Below are 20990 nucleotides of genomic sequence, written 5' to 3' on the forward strand. Positions count from 1 at the left end.
ATGAATGGCAGTTTTTAAAATAAACCATTTATTTTGTAGAAACGGTGATTCGATTGCCTCGTCTCAGAAATGTGGACATGACCCTGCATCGGAGCCGGCCAGTAAAGTCAAGTCGTTATGGGCACCACAGGCACAAAAGAGGTTATTTGTTAGGTAGCAGCGAGGGGGAAATATTAAACTTGCAACACTGAAAACGCGTAGAAGTTTATTTTGACGGTATTGGGACACCATATGGTTTTCCTATTCATTCATGGGACGCAAGTGTCGCAGGCTGTGCCAACATTTATTGCCCATCCCTAATTACCCTTGAAGGGCCAGTTAAGAGCCAACCACATTGCGCTGGGCCCGGAGTCACACGTCGGCCTGACCAGGTAAGGACGGAAGATTTCTTTCCCTAAAAGGACATTAGTGAACCAGATGGGTTTTTAATGACAATCGACAATGGTTTCACGGTCATCATTAGAGTTGTAATTTTATTCATTTCAAATTTCACCATCTGTAGAATTTGAACCTGGGTCCCCAGAGTATTACTCTGGGTCTCTGGTTTACTAGTCCAGTGACAATACCACTACGCCACCACCTCCAGTCAGTCATAGTTGTGTTCTCGAGTAAAGCATCTGGTGGTGGCCATGTATAGCTCCAAAACCTAGGCACAAAACCTACCAAAATTCTACTCCAGTTTTGAAATAATTCCATTCCACCCATTGTACATATAGGCAGAAATCCTCTGGTCTCGCTCGCTGTGGGAATCGTTGCGGACAGGACAGAGAATTCGACAGACCGGTATGGGCAGAAATTCCCACCCTTCATTTTAGCGGAACAGAGAACTGGACCCAGGATTGATTACTGCGGCAATATACCTTCATAAACAATCAATGAAGAAGAGAGTTCAATATCTCCCAGAACAAACTCAAGCTTGAGAACTCACAAGCCTAAAACGAAATCCAAAATATTTGAAACCAACACGATACGGTGTGACAGAAATGCTGCCACAATCGACAGATTTCAGGGTACAAAATGTTATGTTACAATATCACGGGGAATGCAAAATATCGTGACAACTTTGTGAGAGAGTATAGCTGGGGGGTGACTCAGTGACCAAAGCACAAAATCGAGTCAAGTTAGCCCCACCCAGGGATACATTTGAAATCCATTGAATTGGACCATATATAGTTCAAGTCACGACGGAATTACAACTCTGTGACTCATCTTTCCTGGAATAGGAGTGATTGCATAGTTTGGTTCAAAATGATTCAGTAGCAGGTTCCATTTGCTGCTGATTGCCAACATCATAAGTATTCAACACAAAAAGGCAACAATACTGCAGTTGCTGACAATCTGACATAAAAACAGAACATGTTGAAAATACTCTGCAGGTGAAGCATCGCTCTCGGTGGAGAGAGAAACAAAGTTAATGCTTCAAGGCCTCAGAACTGGAAAATGGAATTGCTGACCTCCTTCTGCGCTGTAACAATCCTTTAACCACATTCTATGATTCTAGAACACACAGAATACAGTTTCTCTCTCTTTTGGAGATACACATGGCCGCATCTGGATTCTTTACCTCAGAAGATGTTTCAATCAAGGAGTCTGGTAGTAACCGTGGCCGTGTACATCCAGCCCTCTGGTGTCACCTATCTGCTATAGTTTCAGATCATGATACATAGTTGACAGACAGCCAAACTATGACTTATATAGTAACAGTCTTGAAGACCACAGCCTAACCCATAAGTAAACAAATGATTCAAGATTGAACATGTTTCAGGTGAACTTTGCCTGGGGCAACCACCAATTCGATGCTATAAACATTTGCTATTCATCAAATCCCTACGGTGCAGAAGGGAGCCATGCGGCCCCTCGTGTCTGCCCGACCCTCTGAAAAAGCACTCCACCCAAGCCCACTCCCCCACTCTACTCTAATAACCCCTAATCTAACCTACTCTAAGGGGCAATTTATCATGGCCAATCCATCTAACCTGCACATCTTTGGACTGTGGGAGGAAACCGGAGCACCCGGAGGGAACCCACGCACACACGGGGAGAAAGTGCAAACTCCACACAGACAGTCACCCGAGGCTGGAATTGAACCCGGGTCCCTGGCACTGTGAGGCAGCAGTGCTAACCACTGCGCCACCGTGCCGCCCTTGAGAAACTTGGGAAGCAACCATCAACAATGCAAAGCTAACCGCTTGGAAACCACAGACTAATGATTACTTCTCAAATTACCCACGTACCAGCAACAAGGCACGTACACATTTTACTCAGAAGCCACCCGAGTGGTTTGGAATCATTCCCTAAAGAGATTTGACACTATGAGAGGGGGCGGTGGCGTAGTGGTATTGTCACTGGACTGGTAAACCAGAGGCCCAGGGTAAGGCTCTGGGGACCCAGGTTCGAATCCCACCACTGCAGATGGTGAAATTTGATTTCAGTAAAAATCTGGAATTTAAAAAGTCTAATGATGACCATGAAGCCATTGCTGATTATCGTAAAAATCCATCTGTTTCGCTAATGTCCTTTCGGACAGGAAATCTGCCGTCCTTACCTGATCTGGCCTACATGCGAATCCAAACTCAGAGCAATGTGGTTGGCTCGGAACTGCCCCCCTCAAGGGCAATTAGGGATGGGCAATGAATGTTGGCGCAGCCCATGAACTAATAATAAAAAGGTGCAAATAGTCAAAAAAGTTAGTCATTGAAATGCAGCCACGATTTGATCGAATGGCAGAGCAGGCTCGAGTGGTCTCTTCCTGCTCCTAATTGGGATCATAGAATCATTGAATTTACAGTGCAAAAGGAGGCCATTCGCCCATCGAATCTGTACCGGCTCTTAGAAAGAGCACACTACCCAAGCATACACCTCCATCCTATTTCCATAACCCAGTAACCCCACCCCAACACCAAGGGCAATTTTGGACACAAAGGGCAATTTAGCATGACCAATCCACCTAACCTGCACATTTTTGGACATTTGGGGGAGTAAACCGGAGCACCCGGAGGAAACCCACGCGCACCACGGGAGAACGTGCAGACTCCACGCAGACAGTGACCAAAGCCGGGAATCGAAACTGGGGACCCTGGAGCTGCGAAGGAATTGTGCTAACCACTATGCTACCCCGTGGTATGTTTCCATCACAGGGTAATAATGTAGCCTTTACGACACATGTGGTAAAAGTGCTCCTATAATTAACAAGTCACTGCCAACTCTCATCCCCTCACACTGTAACCTTTTCATGCGCACAGTGCTCACCAAGCATCCCCCCCCCACAAATGCACAGAGGGTTTCTGGATATACCACCCTTTCAGCCAGCAAGTTCCAGATCCCCACGTGAATGAAGACAAAACTCTCAACTTCGCTCCAATCCTTCTACCAATGGCTTTAAAATCTATATCCCATGGTTATCGATCTCTCTGCTAAGGGGAACTGGCTCTTCCAGTCCAGTCTAACTAAAGCCCCTCGGAATTTTGTGCACCTCAAAACTCTCCACTCGGCCTAAACCCCAGCCATCCCAACACGTGCCACGCGGACAATTAAGTGAGCCAGCAATGCTCTCCCTGCCTTGCGCGGTTTACCCAAACGTAACGTTTGCCGCCTTATCCTTGAATATCCTGGACGACGCACACGAGGAAGTGTTGCATCAGAAACCCAGGACGGAACGACAGGAGACAAGCCCAATGATTACGGCGAGGCCTCAGAAATGCATATCGCTCCTCCGCAGCAATGAATACATTACAGCGATGATGCAATAAATAGCAAAACTACACAACCCTCCAGCAATTCAATGTCACCGCCTGGTCGCTTAGTGTCCACAAATCCATGGCTTAATTATACTATTAGTTTTGTGTTACCTTTCAATTACAGCAAGGATAACAGCATTCATTTTTAAACTTTTGCAACACCCGATCCTATAATTCCTGCTGCAACATGTTCGACCTAATAAAATATTTGCTCAGGACAGGCAATTTGAGTATAGTGACAGTAAATGGTGCAGTGAAAATATCCCGTTCGAATTCTGGTAACGATTGACCTTAACCGTTCCTGGCCTATGGAGTTACAGGACAGTGGAATCATACCAATAAAACCAGTTGCATCATTCCAGGTTTGGCTGTTTTATTTCAATCAATCAAGACATTTACACAAGAATTCCCCCCCCCCCCCCCCCCCCCCCCCCCAATAAAGCACGTTGCAGAAAAGCATCCATCTCAAAGCAGGTTTCCTATATTTGACATTTGTTTGATATCCCTCTTTTAATCCAATTTCTGACTGCTTCCCGTCTCCATGGCCCATGCAGTTTCCCTTCACAGAATACTGCAAAAAGCAGAAGGAAAGGGTGTTGAAAACGGTGCTGAGAATGCAAGGTGCCCCACTATATATATTTGTTTTTACACAGAGCTCGGTAAAACACATCATTGGCGCAAATACCATAGATTCTTGCCACCATACGCAGGCTGATGATAATAGAGCATTTGCCTCACACTTTTGTCAAGGAAAGAAATACTTCCCCTTGCTCCTGGTGAAGGCCTGCCAGCACTCAAGTTTCACAGATACCAGACCTGATCTTCCGGTCTGCTGAACGCAGCCGTCTGAGCAGCGGGTTCTCATCCCCGCTTGCACCAAGTGATTTCAGCGTTCCAGCCAGATTGCACAGGAGAAGAAAAGGCGTAGTTACCATCAGCACACTCTTCATAGTACCAGTCAAGCTCGTAATAGTCCTCTTTCACAAATCTCTGCATACTCGCTGCCCTTCAGAGGAGATTTAGCTGCTTCACATTGTTGAGGTCAAGAAAAACACAGCCAGGCGAGCCTGCCCTTCCCACACTGCAAGTGAATTAGGTGGGGACACAAGATGCAAAGTGAAGGACACATAGTCAAAGATACACTACACGAGCAGAAAAAGAGAGAGAGATGCTCGGGACAGAATTTGAGAGAGGGAGGAGGGTGGATTTTTTTTTTTTTTTTAAAGCGTCTGTCTTGTCAGAAACTCCCAATCACATAGCAAGCAGCAAATGGTTTTAATTGAGAGGCCTGGGTAGGAGTCCGGAAGGCATCCTATCATGTAGCTTCAGTCTGCTGCATCCTGCATACGTCAGAGACACACACCACTGCGAGGGCAGAAACTGCTTCACCGGCGAATAATCCATCTAATTTGTAGCTGGTTGCCACAGTGACATGCTCAGAGGTGCTGCAGGCAAGACTATGCATCCTCTTTAGGTTTTCAGGTCTAGGGGCGAGTCAAATGCTGGATCATTCACTGGACTCGTTAAAAGGTATACAGATTTGCAACCCCTCTCTGCCTTGTGCTTAAATGATGTAGCAGTGCTGTAAATGGTGGGGGGGGGGGGGGGGGGGGGGGGGGGGGGGGGGAGGATGGAGGAGAGAGAGTGACAGAGAGAAGAGAGAGAGCACAAGATGGATAATTCTCTCTTTCTTTTCCTCATATGCGTTCAATTGCTCACCACTCACATTCATGTTCATTTCCCCTGATCTGTAAGAAGGGGAGAATAGAAGAGAGGGGAGGAAAGACCCCACCCGTCCGGTTATATTTCCTACAGCCTATGTGTTATGCTTTGCAAGGTTTGTACCCGTATCTATAACTTGTACAAAACCCAATAAAAAAAACATTTATTAAAATTTTTTTAAATTTTCCCCGCTGATTTACATTATGGGATGTTTAAAAGGTGCCTTTACAGTCCCAGGCCCCTTCTGCAGTTTTGGGTTTGAGCCAGCCAACCGGAGCAATGTTTCCTGTGCCTGTTAATAGTTGTACATACAAGGTGTAGCGCACAATGACTTACGAGAGAGACGAGAAGTGATGAAGTCGATTCAGGCTTTATTAAGCGAGACTTGTCCCCAGCAGCTCAGCAACAGAATGAAGCTGCGGGGAGAAGCTCGGGTTCTTATACTCCGCCTTCAGGGCGGAGCCAGGAGTCGGCAGCCAACCAGGACCCGGGATCTGTCAGCCAATAGCATCACGGCTTCACAGTCCCACATGACCCCTAATACATACCACCACATTCACCCCTTGTTAAAAAGGAACCCGGCGGGGTGGTGGTTCGCATGGTGGTAGGGGTTTACAAGGCTGGCCCTGGAAGGAAAATTTCGGACATGTTACTACAGTTTTAGCCCTACACTGGGCTATGTACAAGTTTGTGAAAACTATTTACAATATTAGCAAAGAATTTTTTTGTTACAACAACATTCTTGGTGTCACGCGGATTCCACGAGTCGAGCGGGCGGTCTGGTTTTCCTCGTCGATCGCCTCAGCCCCGGTGGTGGTGCAGGTGCTTGTTCAGGCGCTGTCGTCTCCGGGAGCGTTTCGGTGTTTGTTCCTGTTTTACTCCTGGGCGGGCACGGGAGGAGGACCAATCCCCCCGGGAAGGGGGCGGTCGCGGGGTGCGCAGGGAGGGGATGATCGGTGTCGGGGGTGTGTGTGCTGCCGGCGGGCGCCAGGTCCCGCAGGGAGTCCGTATCCTGTCAGCCGTCGGGGTCCGCCACGTAGGCGTACTGCGGGTTTGCGTGGAGAAGGTGAACCCTCTCGACCAACGGGTCCGATTTGTGCGCCCGCACATGTTTCCGGAGCAAGATGGGTCCTGGGGCCGCCAGCCAGGTCGGCAGCGACGTTCCGGAGGAGGACTTCCTGGGGAAGACAAGGAGGCGCTCATGAGGCGTTTGGTTAGTGGTGGTACACAGCAGCGACCGGATGAAGTGGAGAGCGTCCGGGAGGACCTCCTGCCACCGGGAAACTGGGAGATCCCTGGACCGTAGGGCCAGTAGGACGGTCTTCCAGACCGTGCCGTTCTCCCTCTCTACTTGCCCGTTCTACTACCCCCGGGGGTTGTAGCTGGTCGTCCTGCTCGAGGCTATGCCCTTGCTGAGCAGGAACTGGCACAGCTCGTCACTCATGAAGGAGGACCCCCTGTCGCTATGGATATACGCGGGGCAATCGAACAGTGTGAATATGGTGCCAAGGGCTTTAATGACTGTGGCCGCTGTCATGTCGGGGCAGGGGATGGCGAAGGGGAAACGAGAGTACTCGTCCACCACGTTCAGGAAGTATGCGTTGCGGTCAGTGGAGGGGAGGGGCCCTTTGAAATCCAAACTGAGGCGTTCAAAGGGGCGGGAAGCCTTGATCAGGTGCGCTCTATCCGGCCTGAGAAAGTGCGGTTTGCACTCTGCGCAGATGTGGCAGTTCCTGGTGACTGTACGGACCTCCTCCACAGAGTAGGGGAGGTTGCGGGACTTTATGAAATGGTAGAATCGAGTGACCCCCGGGTGGCAGAGGTCCTCGTGGAGGGCTTGGAGGCGGTCTATTTGTGCGTTGGCACATGTGCCGCGGGATAGGGCATCGGACGGCTCGTTCAGCTTTCCGGGACGGTACAAGATCTCATAGTTGAAGGTGGAGAGCTCGATCCTACACCTTAGGATCTTGTCATTTCTAATTTTGCCCCCCTGTGCATTATCGAACATGAAGGCTACCAACCGTTGGTCGGTGAGGAGAGTGAATCTCCTGCCGGGCAGGTAATGCCTCCAATGTCGCACAGCTTCCACTATGGCTTGGGCTTCCTTTTCCACTGAGGAGTGGCGGATTTCTGAGGCGTGGAGGGTCCGGGAGAAAAAGGCCACGGGTCTGCCCACTTGGTTAAGGGTAGCCGCGAGAGCTACGTCGGATGCGTCGCTCTCGACCTGGAAGGGGAGGGACTCGTCAATGGCGCGCATCGTGGCCTTTGCGATATCCGCTTTGATGCGGCTGAAGGCCTGGCGAGCCTCTGTCGACAGGGGGGAGGTAGTGGACTGTATTAGCGGGCGGGCCTTGTCTGCATACTGGGGGACCCACTGGGCGTAATATGAAAAGAAACCCAGGCAACGTTTCAGGGCTTTGGAGCAGTGGGGGAGGGGAAATTCCATAAGGGGGCGCATGCGTTCGGGGTCGGGGCCTATTATCCCATTGCGCACTACGTATCCCAGGATGGCCAACCGGTTTGTGCTAAAAACGCACTTTTCCTCGTTGTATGTGAGGTTCAGGGCATTAGCGGTCTGGAGGAACTTTTGGAGGTTGGCGTCGTGGTCCTGCTGATCGTGGCCGCAGATGGTTACGTTGTCGAGATACGGGAACGTGGCCTGCAACCAGTGCTGGTCAACCATTCGGTCCATCTCCCGTTGGAAGACCGAGACCCCGTTTGTGACACCAAATGGGACCCTTAGGAAGTGGTATAGACGCCCGTCTGCCTCGAAGGCTGTGTACTTGCGGTCACCTGGGCGGATGGGGAGCTGGTGGTAGGCGGACTTGAGGTCCACAGTGGAGAAGACCTTATACTGGACAATCCGATTGACCATGTCGGATATGCAGGGGAGAGGGTACGCATCTAGCTGCGTGTACCTGTTGATGGTCTGACTATAGTCTACGACCATCCTTTGCTTCTCCCCGGTCTTTACTACTACCACCTGGGCTCTCCAGGGACTATTGCTGGCCTGGATTATGCCTTCCTTCAGCAACTGCTGGACTTCAGACCGAATAAATATCCGGTCCTGGGCGCTGTACCGTCTGCTCCTAGTGGCGACGGGTTTGCAATCCGGGGTGAGGTTTGCAAACAAGGACGGCGGTTCAACCTTGAGAGTTGCGAGGCCGCAGATAGTGAGTGGGGGTATTGGGCCGCCGAATTGGAATGTTAGGCTCTGCAGGTTACACTGGAAATCTAATCCCAGTAATTTGGGCGCGCAGAGTTGGGGAAGGACGTAGAGCCTTGCACCGTTAGGTTTGCGATGCAGAACCCTTTGATCTCTACGGAGTGGGATCCTGCAGCTAGGGAAATCTTTTGCGTACTTGGATGGATGGTCAGAAAACAGCGTCTTACCGTGTCTGGGTGAATAAAACTTTCAGTGCTCCCGAATTCGATCAGGCATGGTGTCCCGTATCCGTTGACCAGCACCGTTGTTGTCGTCGTCTGGAGCATCCGGGGCCGCGATTGATCCAGTGTCACCGAAGCCAGCCGTGGTAGTAGTGTCGCGGCGTCTTCTTCGGACCCCGTGGAGCCGTCGATGCTGGGGTCCTTTGTTGTCATTCAAGATGGTGGCGTCCATGAATCGCACGCGGTCGGGGGTGGACAAAATGGCTGCCCCCCCCCATGAATCGCACGTGGTCGGGGGTGGACAAAATGGCCACCCCCATGAATCGCACGTGGCTGGGGGGTCACTAGATGGCGGCGCCCATCCTCCCCTCGTGGTGCCCGGGACCCAAAATGGCGGCGCCCGCGGGTCGCACATGGGGCGCTGGGGGGTTTGGGGAGCGTTTGGGATGTGCTGGGCTCGTTCTTCTCCGGGGATTGCGGCGACCCCCCGGGACCGGCACACTGCCGCGTAATGGCCCTTCTTGCCGCAGCTTTTACAAATAGCTGCGCGGGCCGGGCAGCGCTGCCGGGGGTGTTTCGCTTGTCCGCAGAAATAGCAGCGCGACCCCCGGGATGGTCTGGCGCTTTAACCACGCAAGCTTGCGAGGGGGGGGGAGGAGTTTGTCGCGACGGGGGTCCACGGAGCCCAAGGGGCTACCGCGCGGTCGGTGCCGTAGGTGCGGGCGTTTTGCGAGGCCACAGCTAGGGAAGCTGCAAGGGACCGTGCCTCTGAGAGTCCCAGCGACTCTCTTTCTAAAAGTCTTTGGCGGATTTGGGGAGAGTCCATACCTGCCACAAATGCATCGCAAATTAGCATGTCCGTGTGTTCGATCGCGTTCACAAGCGGGCAGCTGCAGCCCCGTCCCAAAATTAGCAGCGCGGCGTAGAATTCTTCTAGCGATTCTCCGGGACTTTGCCGTCTCGTCGCGAGTTGGTGGCGCGCGTAGACCTGGTTAACGGGCCGAACGTAGATGCCCTTCAGCAATGCGAGCGCCGTCGGGAAATCCTCTGCGTCTTCTATGTGAGGGTAAATTTCCGGGCTTACCCTCGAATGCAGGACCTGCATTTTCTGGTCTTCTGTGATCCGGCCGGGGGCCGTTCGGAGGTAGCCTTCAAAGCATGCTTGCCAGTGTTTAAATACTGCTGCCGAGTTCGCTGCATGGGGGCTGATCCGCAGGCATTCCGGGGCGATCCAGAGCTCCATAGTCTTTTAAGCTCGCTTAATAAATTGTAGCGCACAATGACTTACGAGAGAGACGAGAAGTGATGAAGTCGATTCAGGCTTTATTAAGCAAGACTTGTCCCCAGCAGCTCAGCAACAGAATGAAGCTGCAGGGAGAAGCTCTGGTTCTTATACTCCGCCTTTGGGGCGGAGCCAGGAGTCGGCAGCCAACCAGGACCCGGGATCTGTCAGCCAATAGCATCACGGCTTCACAGTCCCACATGACCCCTAATACATACCACCACACAAGGCATCCACTCACTGCAGTCAATAAGGAAGACTTGCATTTGTATAGCGGTTTGTATGACCAGCGGGCACCTCAAAGCACCTGCCAGGCAATGAAATACTTTTTGAAGCGGAGTCACTGTTGTGATGTAGCGGACCCGGCAGCCATTGGGCGTACAGCAAACTCCCATGAACAACGATGTGATAACGGCCAGGTTTTGAGGGATAAATATTGGACAGAATTCCCCCGCATTTCTTCAAAACAGTTCTACGGAATCTTTTACATCCACCCAAAGACAGAGGCGGACGCACACTTTAAGCAGGGTGGGGGGGGGGGGTGGGGGGGCTGCGCTCTCCCTCTTCGTGGAGCCCCTAAGTCACGCCCCCTGCTCTAGTGACATGGCGGCCCACCCCCAATGACGTCAATGCCATCCTGACCCCCTCCTTGTGATTTTTCAGTCGAGAGGTAGCACCAAGGCCAATGGCTCCGACAATTCCCAGAGAGCTACCTTTCCTTTTCCTTTTCAGCTCGATTCTGCGCTGTTGTCACAGGAGACTAAATTTCCCAGAGCCCTCCTGCCTCAGAGAAGTATGGAAACAAGAAACATTGCTGAATCATGCATGTACTCCCTATCCTGTGATTCAGTTTGGGGTCACATTCTGTAGAGCTTCTTACAACTGTTGCTGAAGAGAATCGTTCTGGCAATCTTGGTCAGTCTGCTATTTACTTGTACCTGCAGCGCCATTTTACAATGAAGCAGTTGGCATAAGGACCCAGGGGGGCAGAGTGACCTGACCACGTCTAAAGGTATTTCATTTCTGGCATCACAGTTCAATTTACAGATCGTTCACCTTGGAAAGCGAAGCCAATTTGTTGGAAGATAGGAGGGGAGGGTTGGAAATGTGGGGAGGCCCAAGTGTTTCTTGGAGAGCTGATAAAACCCATTTGATGAGGGGGAATTTTACTTCGTCAAGTAAAATTTAGCAGTCACTTTTACCTGCGCTGCTGTGACAGGGTATATACTTAACAGATACTTCACATGTCTAAAGCGCTTTGAGTACTCTAAACTTAAACAAAACCGAATCCAACACATACTCTGCTAATAATATTGAATGAGTGTGTGTGCTCATGAGCACGAGTGTACATATTACATATGTGTGTGCACGAACATACAATAATATGTTTTGTGTATCAATCAAATTTGATCTATGTCTTTGGCCTAACACCCTCTCCGTAATTACAATCATCTCAACAATCATCTGAGATCTCGGTGTTCCTCTGGTTCACTTCACAATATTTTGTGCCCATTAATTTATGATCTTGCCTTTCAACCACCAGAACTAAACATTTCCTTTTGGAGGTCAGCTTCACGGAGTCGACCTGGGACCAAACAGACCCCATTGCATGGGATAGTTGTTTTTAATCGAATCAACTGCAACCTTGCCCTGGCGTTCACTCTCCCGCCTTTCTTTTGGAAATGCACCCAAATTGCAACACGTACAGTCGATTCGGATCTCAGCCGCAACCACGAGAACCCCCTCGACAATGTATTTCTTTGTTCCTCAACTGAGAATTAGCTGGGGTCAAAGCGGAAAACTGATTCATAAAGTGGTGATGTTAAGTCTCATTGCAGGCCAAGAGCACAGGCAACCAGGCTGGCCGACTAGCGGCATTGCTGAGCGGTAATTCTGTGGCCAGTGGGACTGTCTTTTAATGAGATAGTAAACAAAAATCCCCTCTGAACATAGAAACGTATAAAATAGGAGCAGGAGGAGGCCATTCGGCCCTTTGAGCCTGTCCCACCATTCATTATGATCACGGCTGATGTAAAGTAACCCATGGTCTAACTTAGCCCAGTTCTGAACAAGGCTGTCCTGTAGCCGCAGTTGTGGTCTTCCGATCCCTATGGCAGCGTGGGCTGGAGGGACTTCAAAGAGGCATCAATGGCCCACCAGGTTCACCTCCCAGCACCGCCCAGGCCTCAGCCTCAGTGTGGGGCCCACCTGCCTTCAGGAAGATCCCACGGAATCCCCCTTCCATATGACTAAACATTACGTCTGGAGGCCTGGTGGCAAGACGGCTCTTCCGGTTAATCGCCACAGGCCTTGTTTCTGTCGCAAGGACAGCTACCTGACTCTGTGCTCACAAGTAGTACGTTTGCATTTTCATTTTTTGGACCCGTTACCTGGGAATCTGCTATTATGTACCTGTGCTCAATCTCGGACATGGATTGTTAAGTGGGATTAATTCCACATGGGGTCCCAATCATCCCAAAGGGCATTCACAAGACCAGAGGTGGACTTACAATGATTGGTGCTCCATGTTCCCACACCACAGCCACCTCGCCGTGTGGGCCCCGCGCTCCAGTGCTGTGAGTTGCATTGCAAGTCCGCCTCTGACCCAAGCCAACAGATGTGGCCTCGGTTTAACCTCTCACCCGAAAGGTGGCAGGTCTGACAGCGCAGTTCCCCCCCCCCCCCCCCCCCCCTGCTTGCCGGCCTTGATTTTGGTGCTCAGGTCCTGGAGTAGGGCTTAAGTATTAAAATATTTTCAAAAGGACATTCTCGCTCTTGTTCAAACTGAACCTGGATGGGTTGACAGACAGATAGGGAAGTGACAGAGGCTACTCATCTCCCTCCAGTCAGCTCAGGCATTGGCTTAACGCTGGTCGGCACAAATGTTAACTGCCTGACATATAATGGCCTCCTTTGTATTGCAACCCAGTCTGTGGCTTCAAAATTGCCGTTTAAATACTACAGAAAGAAAAGGTTAAGGATGACGGCAATGGAATGATGGCATAGTGTTCACAAAGACCACATAAATAGCTTTAACTTGAACAAAGCTATATTTATTAACACTACTAATTTGGATTTGCACGTACTCCTAAAGAATACACAGTTGATAATTAACATTTAATCTACACTCGCCTACAACTAATCTCTACACTATTATAAACTATGATCTGCTCTTACTCACACTATCTTTCCTTCAGTCTATGCTCCAGCGAACTCCTTCACTTCTCTCCCCCACAAGGCTTAGCATCAATGCCTTATATACTTGTAACTTTAGCTCCCTCTAGTGGCTGATCTAGACATTTCATTAACCCTTGCAGTTCTTACATTTAAGGTAATACCACAGGCTGGAGAGGAGGGAGAAACAGGAGAGAATTAAGCCCAAAGAACCGAGGTGGTCACATCCCGAAAGCTATTGTGCAACTTTCACAGCCCACACAAAAACAGTACCAAATTATTTTTTCCAATTAAGGGGCATTTTAGCATGGTCAAGCCACCTACCCTGCACATCTTTGTGCTGTGGGGGTGAAACCCATGCAAACACGGGGAGAATGTGCAAACTCCACACGGACAGTGACCCAGGGCCAGGATTCGAACCCGGGTCCTCAGCGCCATAGGCAGCAATGCTAACCACTGTGCCACCATGCTGCCCTTCAGCCCGCACAAATACTGGGACTTGGAAAGCTTGGCCCCAGGAGAGAGTGGCAGGGAAGACTTCTGTGAGGCGTGGCTAGTGATTGCAATTCTACGGCTGGAGGGAGGTAATTTTTAACGTAGGGAAAGTATTTTTCTAAGAATATTTTTTATCCTCCTCTTTTTTCACATTTTCTCCCACATTTACACCCAACAATAAACAATAATCAGTAACGAATGTAATGTCAATCCCCATATCAATAACAATGATCCCATCCTCCCACACATGTTAAGATAAACAAATGACAAAAAGGAATCAGGAATCACCCATAGTCACCATTAACACATACAGTCCCCCTCCCCCCAACCCTCCCAGCCCCCAAACCCCCTAATGTTCGATGTTATCCAATTCTCGAAAGTCATAATGAATAACGCCCATGAATTGTAGAACTGCAGGGAAAGAATGATCAGCTTTGGCCAATGCCAAGCTCGTAGCAGGAGCAAACCATCAGGAACAGCGCGGCAGGGAGGGGGGAGAATGGGTCGCGATGCAGCAAATATATTTTGCTGTTGTGGAATGTGAAGTCGCACATTGGGAGAAAGATATCGTCGATGATAAAACTCTGAGGATGCAAAAATAAAGAAAATTCTAGGGACTCTTAGTATACCAACTGTTAAAAGAGAGACCATAAAAAGCAACAAATTAAAACAGCAATTTAAATTTGGCGTTACATGCGCAAGAGAACAAACTAGCAAAACAAGGTGATTATGATCTTGAAATATATACAGATTATAGGGTAGGCAGCCAATTAAGTAGTGTTGGCCATTTTGGAACACTCTTCATTACGGGCACTGGAGTGGTGGAATTGATGCAACATTGAGTCAGGAGAAAAGGAAAGTGTTATGAAAAATTTGAACAATTGAGGTTGTATTCACCGGGCAGAGAGAGTTAAGATGGAATTTAACAGAAACATTCAATGTAATACAAGAGTTTGAGAGATTATAACGATGAACATCCACTTGTCCGTAAAGGACAAGCGTGAGGCCTAAATTTGGGATCAAAATCCAAAGCATTAAAGTAGACTTTCTTGCATGCCAAAAGGTTAAACAAAAAGGGAAGACATGACCACAGGTAGCCAACCAAAACCATGTCAATTACAACAGTTAAGACTTGGATAACCATGCGAAGGATAATTCACCCCCTCCCATCCATCCACGTGCCCTAGCGACATCTCCTCGCCAACCCCCCCAACAAATCCAGTTCATGCTCGTACCGGAGGCAGTGGATTTACCAAGAAACTGAAGAGGAAAACCTTGGTCTGGTTCATCAGGAATCAGATAATGTCAGGAAAACAGGTAGTTCAAAGTGATCTCTATGTGTATTGTTAAATATTAGAAATAAGGTAAAGATTTACATGCGGTTAATTTAGTCTTTCTGTGTGAGAAAGGGTAAGAGAAGAGGTGTTTGCGCATTTTGGGTTCAGTTCAAACTGTGTTTCTATTGTGCTGAGTGTTTATGATGTGCAAAGTTGGCCAATGAGAAGCCAGAGAGATATCTCACGTGATTCTAAGGTTTGTGAGATCTTACTACAGACTGCGCAGTAATAGGTAATATAATTGTGGGGCAATCGGTGGTTGGATCTCAGTTTGTATAAAAGCATTTAAGACAAAGGAATACTGGCAGGAGAGTTGGAAAACCTGGAGGCGAATCCTTGATGAAAACAGTTGAAAGGAAGCATTGGGTTGGATTATGATTTTAAAGCATGTCTTCTTGAGTGTGGAATTTGGAAACACTCCTGTGACAACTATCTGGGGGGGGGGGGGAATTTGAGGGGAAATCTATGAAAGATCGATAGAGTGAGATCTGCCACTTGGTTGCAGGGTGGGGTGTGGTCTGATCACAGGTCAGCCTGTGGGTTTAAAATGACTGTGTACTGAAAAGCTTGGAGCTCAAGATATATTTGAAACCTACGTTATCCTCAAAATTTGCATACCTTTGTGAAGGTAAGTGGGAGTGAAGGGGTATTGTACTATAGTCAAGCTTTTCATGTTTAATAAATGTAACTCTGTTACTCCACGTTTTCTAAAAAAAAGTAAAAGTTACGATCTTTTGAGCCAGGGTTCCATTCTGGGATCTTCCCATCCAATAGTGACATCAACTGGGATCATAACAATATGGATATCAGAGTAGTTAGGTAGTTAGGTAGGGGGATAAATACCGAAGCAATACCGAAGACAAAAGGATTTGGTTGACACTGATTTTTATTTTTGATTTGCACTCCGATCTGGAAAAAGATTGGTTAAGAAAAAAGTCATCATAGCACCAGAGGGCCATAGGCTGCTCTCCCCCGAGGGCTGATGTGTGGCGATTCAACCGGAGCGTCGCCACATTTCAGGAGAGGGGCAAGGTTGAGAAGACGGGGCCTTCGTGAATCACCTAATCTGATACGGAAATTGCGCTGTTAGTGTCGATCCGCACCACGAACTAGCCGTCTAGCCAACTGAGCTAATTGACCCCAGACGGTGGTACAAACAGCTGATAGATTGGCGGGTTTCAGAGAAATTGCCAAGTTACACAAGCAACCAATTTAGACACAAGCAACCAATTTAGGATTAGCAGCTTGCTAAAGTTCTATTCATTCAAATGCTTGGAGCTGTCCTTTGCAGACAAAAGGAACATGTCCTGGCATTGCATCTTTTAAAAAATTTAACAAAAAAGTGTGGGAAATAATTGTTCCCTGTTGCATCCTCCATGGCAATGCCTCAATCAGTCGACCTGCCAACCAATAAGCATCCTGTTCTCATGCAGTAGAAAATGTTGCTCCCTTTTGAATTTGAGTGCAAGATGTAAACTTCAACAGTATGCCTAATGTTATTAACTTCGGGCATCACTAACTGGGTTTGGCGACAGGACACTGATGTGCAGCTCTGGTCCCCAGAGGTGATGGCATGTTATTTCAGTCCGGACCTGTCTCATCAATTCACAATAGGACAGGTCCCAACAGCATCATTGGTTGTTCATTGCAAATAAATTTACAGGATGTGGGCTTCACTGGCTAGGCCAGCATTTATTGCACAACCCCAGTTGCCCTTCAGAAGGTGGTGATGAGCTGTCTTTTTGAACCGCTGCAGTCCCCGAAGTGTAGGTATACCCACAATGCTGTTAGGGAGGGAGTTCCAGGATTTTGACCCAGCAACAGTAAAGGAACGGCGATGTCATTCCAAGTCGGGCTGGTGAGTGACTTGGAGGGGAACCTCCAGGTGGTGGGGTTCCCAGGTATCTTCTGCTCTTGTCCTTCTAGATGGTAGTGGTTGTGGGTTTGGAAGGTGCTGCCTGAGGAACTTTGCTGAGTTACTGCAGTGCATCTTGCAGATGGTGCACAGGGCTGCCATCGTTCATCGGTGGTGGAGGGTTTGAATGTTTGTGGAAGGGGGAGAAATCAAGCGGGCTGCTTTGTCCTGGATGGTGTTGAGCTTCTTGGGTGTTGTTGGAGCTGCACTCATCCAGGCAAGTGGTGAGTATTCCATCACACTCCTGACTTGTGCCTTGTAGATGGTGGACAGGCTTTGGGGGGTCAGGAGGTGAGTTACTCACCGTATGATTCCAAGCCTTTGACCTGCTGTAGTAGCCACAGTATTAATATAGCTAGTCCAGTTCAGTTTCTGATCAATGGTAACCCCCAGGATTCACCGCTGGTAATGCCATTGAATGTCAAGGAGCGATGGTCTGATCCTCTCCTGTCAGAAATGGTCACTGCCTGGCACTTGTGTGGCATAAATGTAACTTGCCACTTGTCAGCCCAAGTCTGGATACTGTCCAGGTCTTGCTGCATTTGGACATGGACTGCTTCATTATCTGAGGAGTCGCGAATGGTGCTGAACATTTTACAGTCATCCGCAAACATCTCCACTTCTGACCTTAAAGAGAGGTCATTATTGAAGCAGCTGAAGATTTTTGGGCCGAGGACACTACCCTGAGGAACTCCTGCAGTGATGTCCTGGAGCGGAGGAGGTTGGGCTCCAACCACCGGGAGTGGAAGCTGCATGCCAACCAAGGGCAATAATTGCGAAACTGCATCGTTACCAGGATCGCGAGAGTATCCTGCAGTGGGCAAGGCAGACGAAGGTGAGCAGCTGGGAAGGACATAGAATCCGGGACTACCAGGACATTGAGGCAGACCTAGCAAAGCGCAGGGCCGAGTTCCACCAGGTGAAAATTGGCCCTGTACAAAAGCGGAGTGAAATTTGGAATGCCATTCCCAGTCAGGCTCTGGCTCACCTGAGGGAGCAGGCGCTGGGTGGGATAGACCGTAGACGAACCATTCCTGCTACGGGACAAGGGCTAGGGGGGTAGCAATGGTGATTAAAAGAGGACGTTGTTTACGACGACAAGGGCGGTCACAGACCCAGGGGGGCAGTACGTCATGGTCAGCGGTGTCCGAGACGGGGCACCAGTAGTCCTGGTAAATGTGTACACGCCCAACTGGGACGTCACGGATTTTGTAAACAATCATGTCATGCTTTGAGACACACGTGTTTTGAATGTCCCCAGCCTGTTTCCACATTACCAACTGTTCCTTTTTACAGTTGGCTAATTCTGCAAAAATAAGAAAGCAGAAATATATTTCTGCGCACCTCAAGCGAACGTGGAGGCGTCGAACGCAATGTTGGTCTATACGGCATTCCTAACTCATACAATTATAGAATTTATAGTACAGAAGGAGGCAATCAGCCCATCAAGTCTGCACCAGCCCTTGGAAAGAGCACCCACTTATGCCCACACCTCCACCCATAACCTAGTAAATTCACCTCGCTTTTTTGGACACGAAGGACAATTTAGCGTGGCCAATCCACCTAACCTGCACATCTTTGGACCGTGGGTGGAAACCGGAGCACCCGGAGGACGCCATTAAAGGAATTCATTTTCAAAACTTAAATCTTGGCCTACCGGTGTATATGTGTAAGTATACGCATAAATGAACGGCAGCTAATTGGTAATTTGAGAGAAGTACAAAAGGCTGTAACCAGGAATCCGTGCCGGGGATAATGGGCCAGGTGACCAGACAAAGCTAACAGAACTGGAGGAAAAACAAGCTTTAGACATTTGTTATGAGGGCCAAATAAACTATGTAACGTAACAAGAGCATTTGGGCTGGAGATTCACTTGACACACAATATCCCAGGTTCGTCATCAAAGTTCTTGCGCCTTGGTCGACACTTGGCTCCTCTGGCTACCTCCCTGTCCCTACTCGTTCCTTCACTTAACAGCCCGGAATGGCAAGGGTGATAACTGTTCCCCCAGGTGTGCAGCTAGAAGGCTCTGCGCCAGGCCAAGAGTGGTGAATGTGCTACACGAAACATTGAAGAGAGCAGGAACGTCCTCTTTTCAAGCATGGCAGTTCTCATACGTTGCCCATCAGTCGGTTAGGCCAAAGCCCCCTGGCCTAATTACGTATTTCACACTATGAGCAAGAGAAGATCTAAACAAATAAATGATTTATTGTGAAGGCGACACTTTAGAAGCTGTGTCACATCAGTGTCTACATTCTCCATCGCCTGTTTCGAACTTTGGGACTTCCTGAGATCTTGAAAGGCGTGACACGTATAAAAAACAATTAGAAATTCCTGGCATAACTGGTAAAACCACAACAATGTGTGTCCTTCGTGTGGGGCCTGGCACCCACACACAGAATTGATCTACGTTCTCTGGAGTTTAAAAGGTGAAAAGGTGACTCACTGAACTGTGTAAAAGAGGTTGTTCCCCTGGCTGGAGTGTCTGGAACCAGGGGGTCACCATCTTAGGATAGTGGGGTCGGCCATTTTGGACCATATGGGGAAGCCGTTTCCACTTCAAAATATTCAAATTCCAGAAAAATCCGGAATACTGGCACCAGTAGTGCTGGAGTTCTATTTAATGGATAAGGCAAGCTCTCCTGCCGGACATGAATCGCTCCTAGTTTGCGCTGGTACTAGCAGCTGCGCGCCCAGGTGCGATTCACCCTCCCAGCCATGCTAATTTGTGCATGGGGGAGCTCAACGGATTCCGTTTTCAATCCCGCTATCGGGCCGCCATTTTGAGCTGGCAGCCAGATAATGAGGCCCCCCTCCCCAATAAAAATTCTGCCCCCCTCCCGGCAAGTAGGGGCATCCTTCCCTCATCATGGAAATTGCTGGGTCACTCTCCCCCCCCCCCTCCCCGCCCCCCCTCCACAGCACACACACAAATGTGATCTGATCAGAAACAGTGAAAAATCACTATTTTGTTCACTCAGCAGTCCCTCACATCTGCTGATTCAGACAGGTGTAGAAAGTAGCAGCTGTTACTTTATATGAAGCCAAAACCACATCATTGCCCTTCAAGTTTGAATGCACCTCAAGTGCCCTGCTTTGAAGCAAATGACAAGATTTATAAATATCTAGCTACGCTTGACAGTTCATGGCCACATCAAAAGCAGTTAAGTGCTTTCTGCTGAGAAAGAGAGGAAGTGAAAGCACTCATCTCCCAGACAAACATCGTGGTTAGCTTCGCAGCAGGGTACATTCAAGCATGAAGGGAAATGAAAATAAACAATCCAGACACCTGTCACTTACAGCCTACTAACAGCTATTTCTCTTTGCAGGTGAATTGAAGCCTTGCAGGTCAAAGAATCCGAGGGGGTTTAAAGCCTTGCGATGTGTTTTGGCTTTCTATGATGTAACAGCTGCTGCTTCAACTGTCTGAGGCAGCAGGTAAACGGGTTGGTAAATGGAAAAGTAATGATTTTTCACTGTTTTTGCCTGGACTGTTCCTCAGCTTCCCTCCAATGGACGCTTGGGCACTTACCCCCAGTCCCACCGCGACGTTCGCCACGTCCTTGGCACCCTGGCAAATACACGCACCAATCCACGCCTACACGAATCCCAGCCGAAGGGGGCCTGGAGCATCGAGAATCCGCTAATAGGATGCAAATGGCCCGCCGGGGGAGGGGGGACCAGAGCAGCCCAACGGGATTGGTGCCTACTTTCTTTGCCAATGAGAGATTCTCCACTGCATTGGGGTCCCCTTCATTTCTAAATTTTACCAGCTTTTCCTTCTGGGAGGATTCTGGACCTTGGGAATTCTCTTACCCAGAAAGCTGTGAACGTTTGAGTCGATTTTGGCGTGAGAACAGCTGGTGAGTCAGTTTCAGCGGGAGCAGTGCGGAAGTGGTTGCTGGGAGGTAAGTCTGTCCTTTAAAAGCACTTGTCTTTGC

General features: G+C 49.0%; 1 protein-coding gene across 6 annotated transcripts in view; it reads right to left on the reverse strand.

Annotated features, from left to right (window-relative positions):
- trak1a (trafficking protein, kinesin binding 1a) overlaps nt 1–20990 on the reverse strand; it is a 266087-nt gene that overhangs the window by 82541 nt on the left and 162556 nt on the right. Inside the window, exon 1 of one of the 6 annotated variants that reach the window (XM_072510056.1) lies at nt 4670–4891. The exons of 4 other annotated variants lie outside the window; for them this stretch is intronic. In XM_072510056.1, the coding sequence (XP_072366157.1) occupies nt 4670–4733 (64 nt within the window). In that variant the 5' untranslated portion in view covers nt 4734–4891. Of the gene's footprint in view, nt 1–4669; nt 4892–20990 lie in introns of those variants that run through there. One more of the 6 variants, XM_072510058.1, reaches the window with a different exon arrangement.

Source organism: Scyliorhinus torazame, chromosome 6, assembly GCF_047496885.1.
Source record: "Scyliorhinus torazame isolate Kashiwa2021f chromosome 6, sScyTor2.1, whole genome shotgun sequence".
Taxonomy (NCBI): Eukaryota; Metazoa; Chordata; class Chondrichthyes; order Carcharhiniformes; family Scyliorhinidae; genus Scyliorhinus; species Scyliorhinus torazame.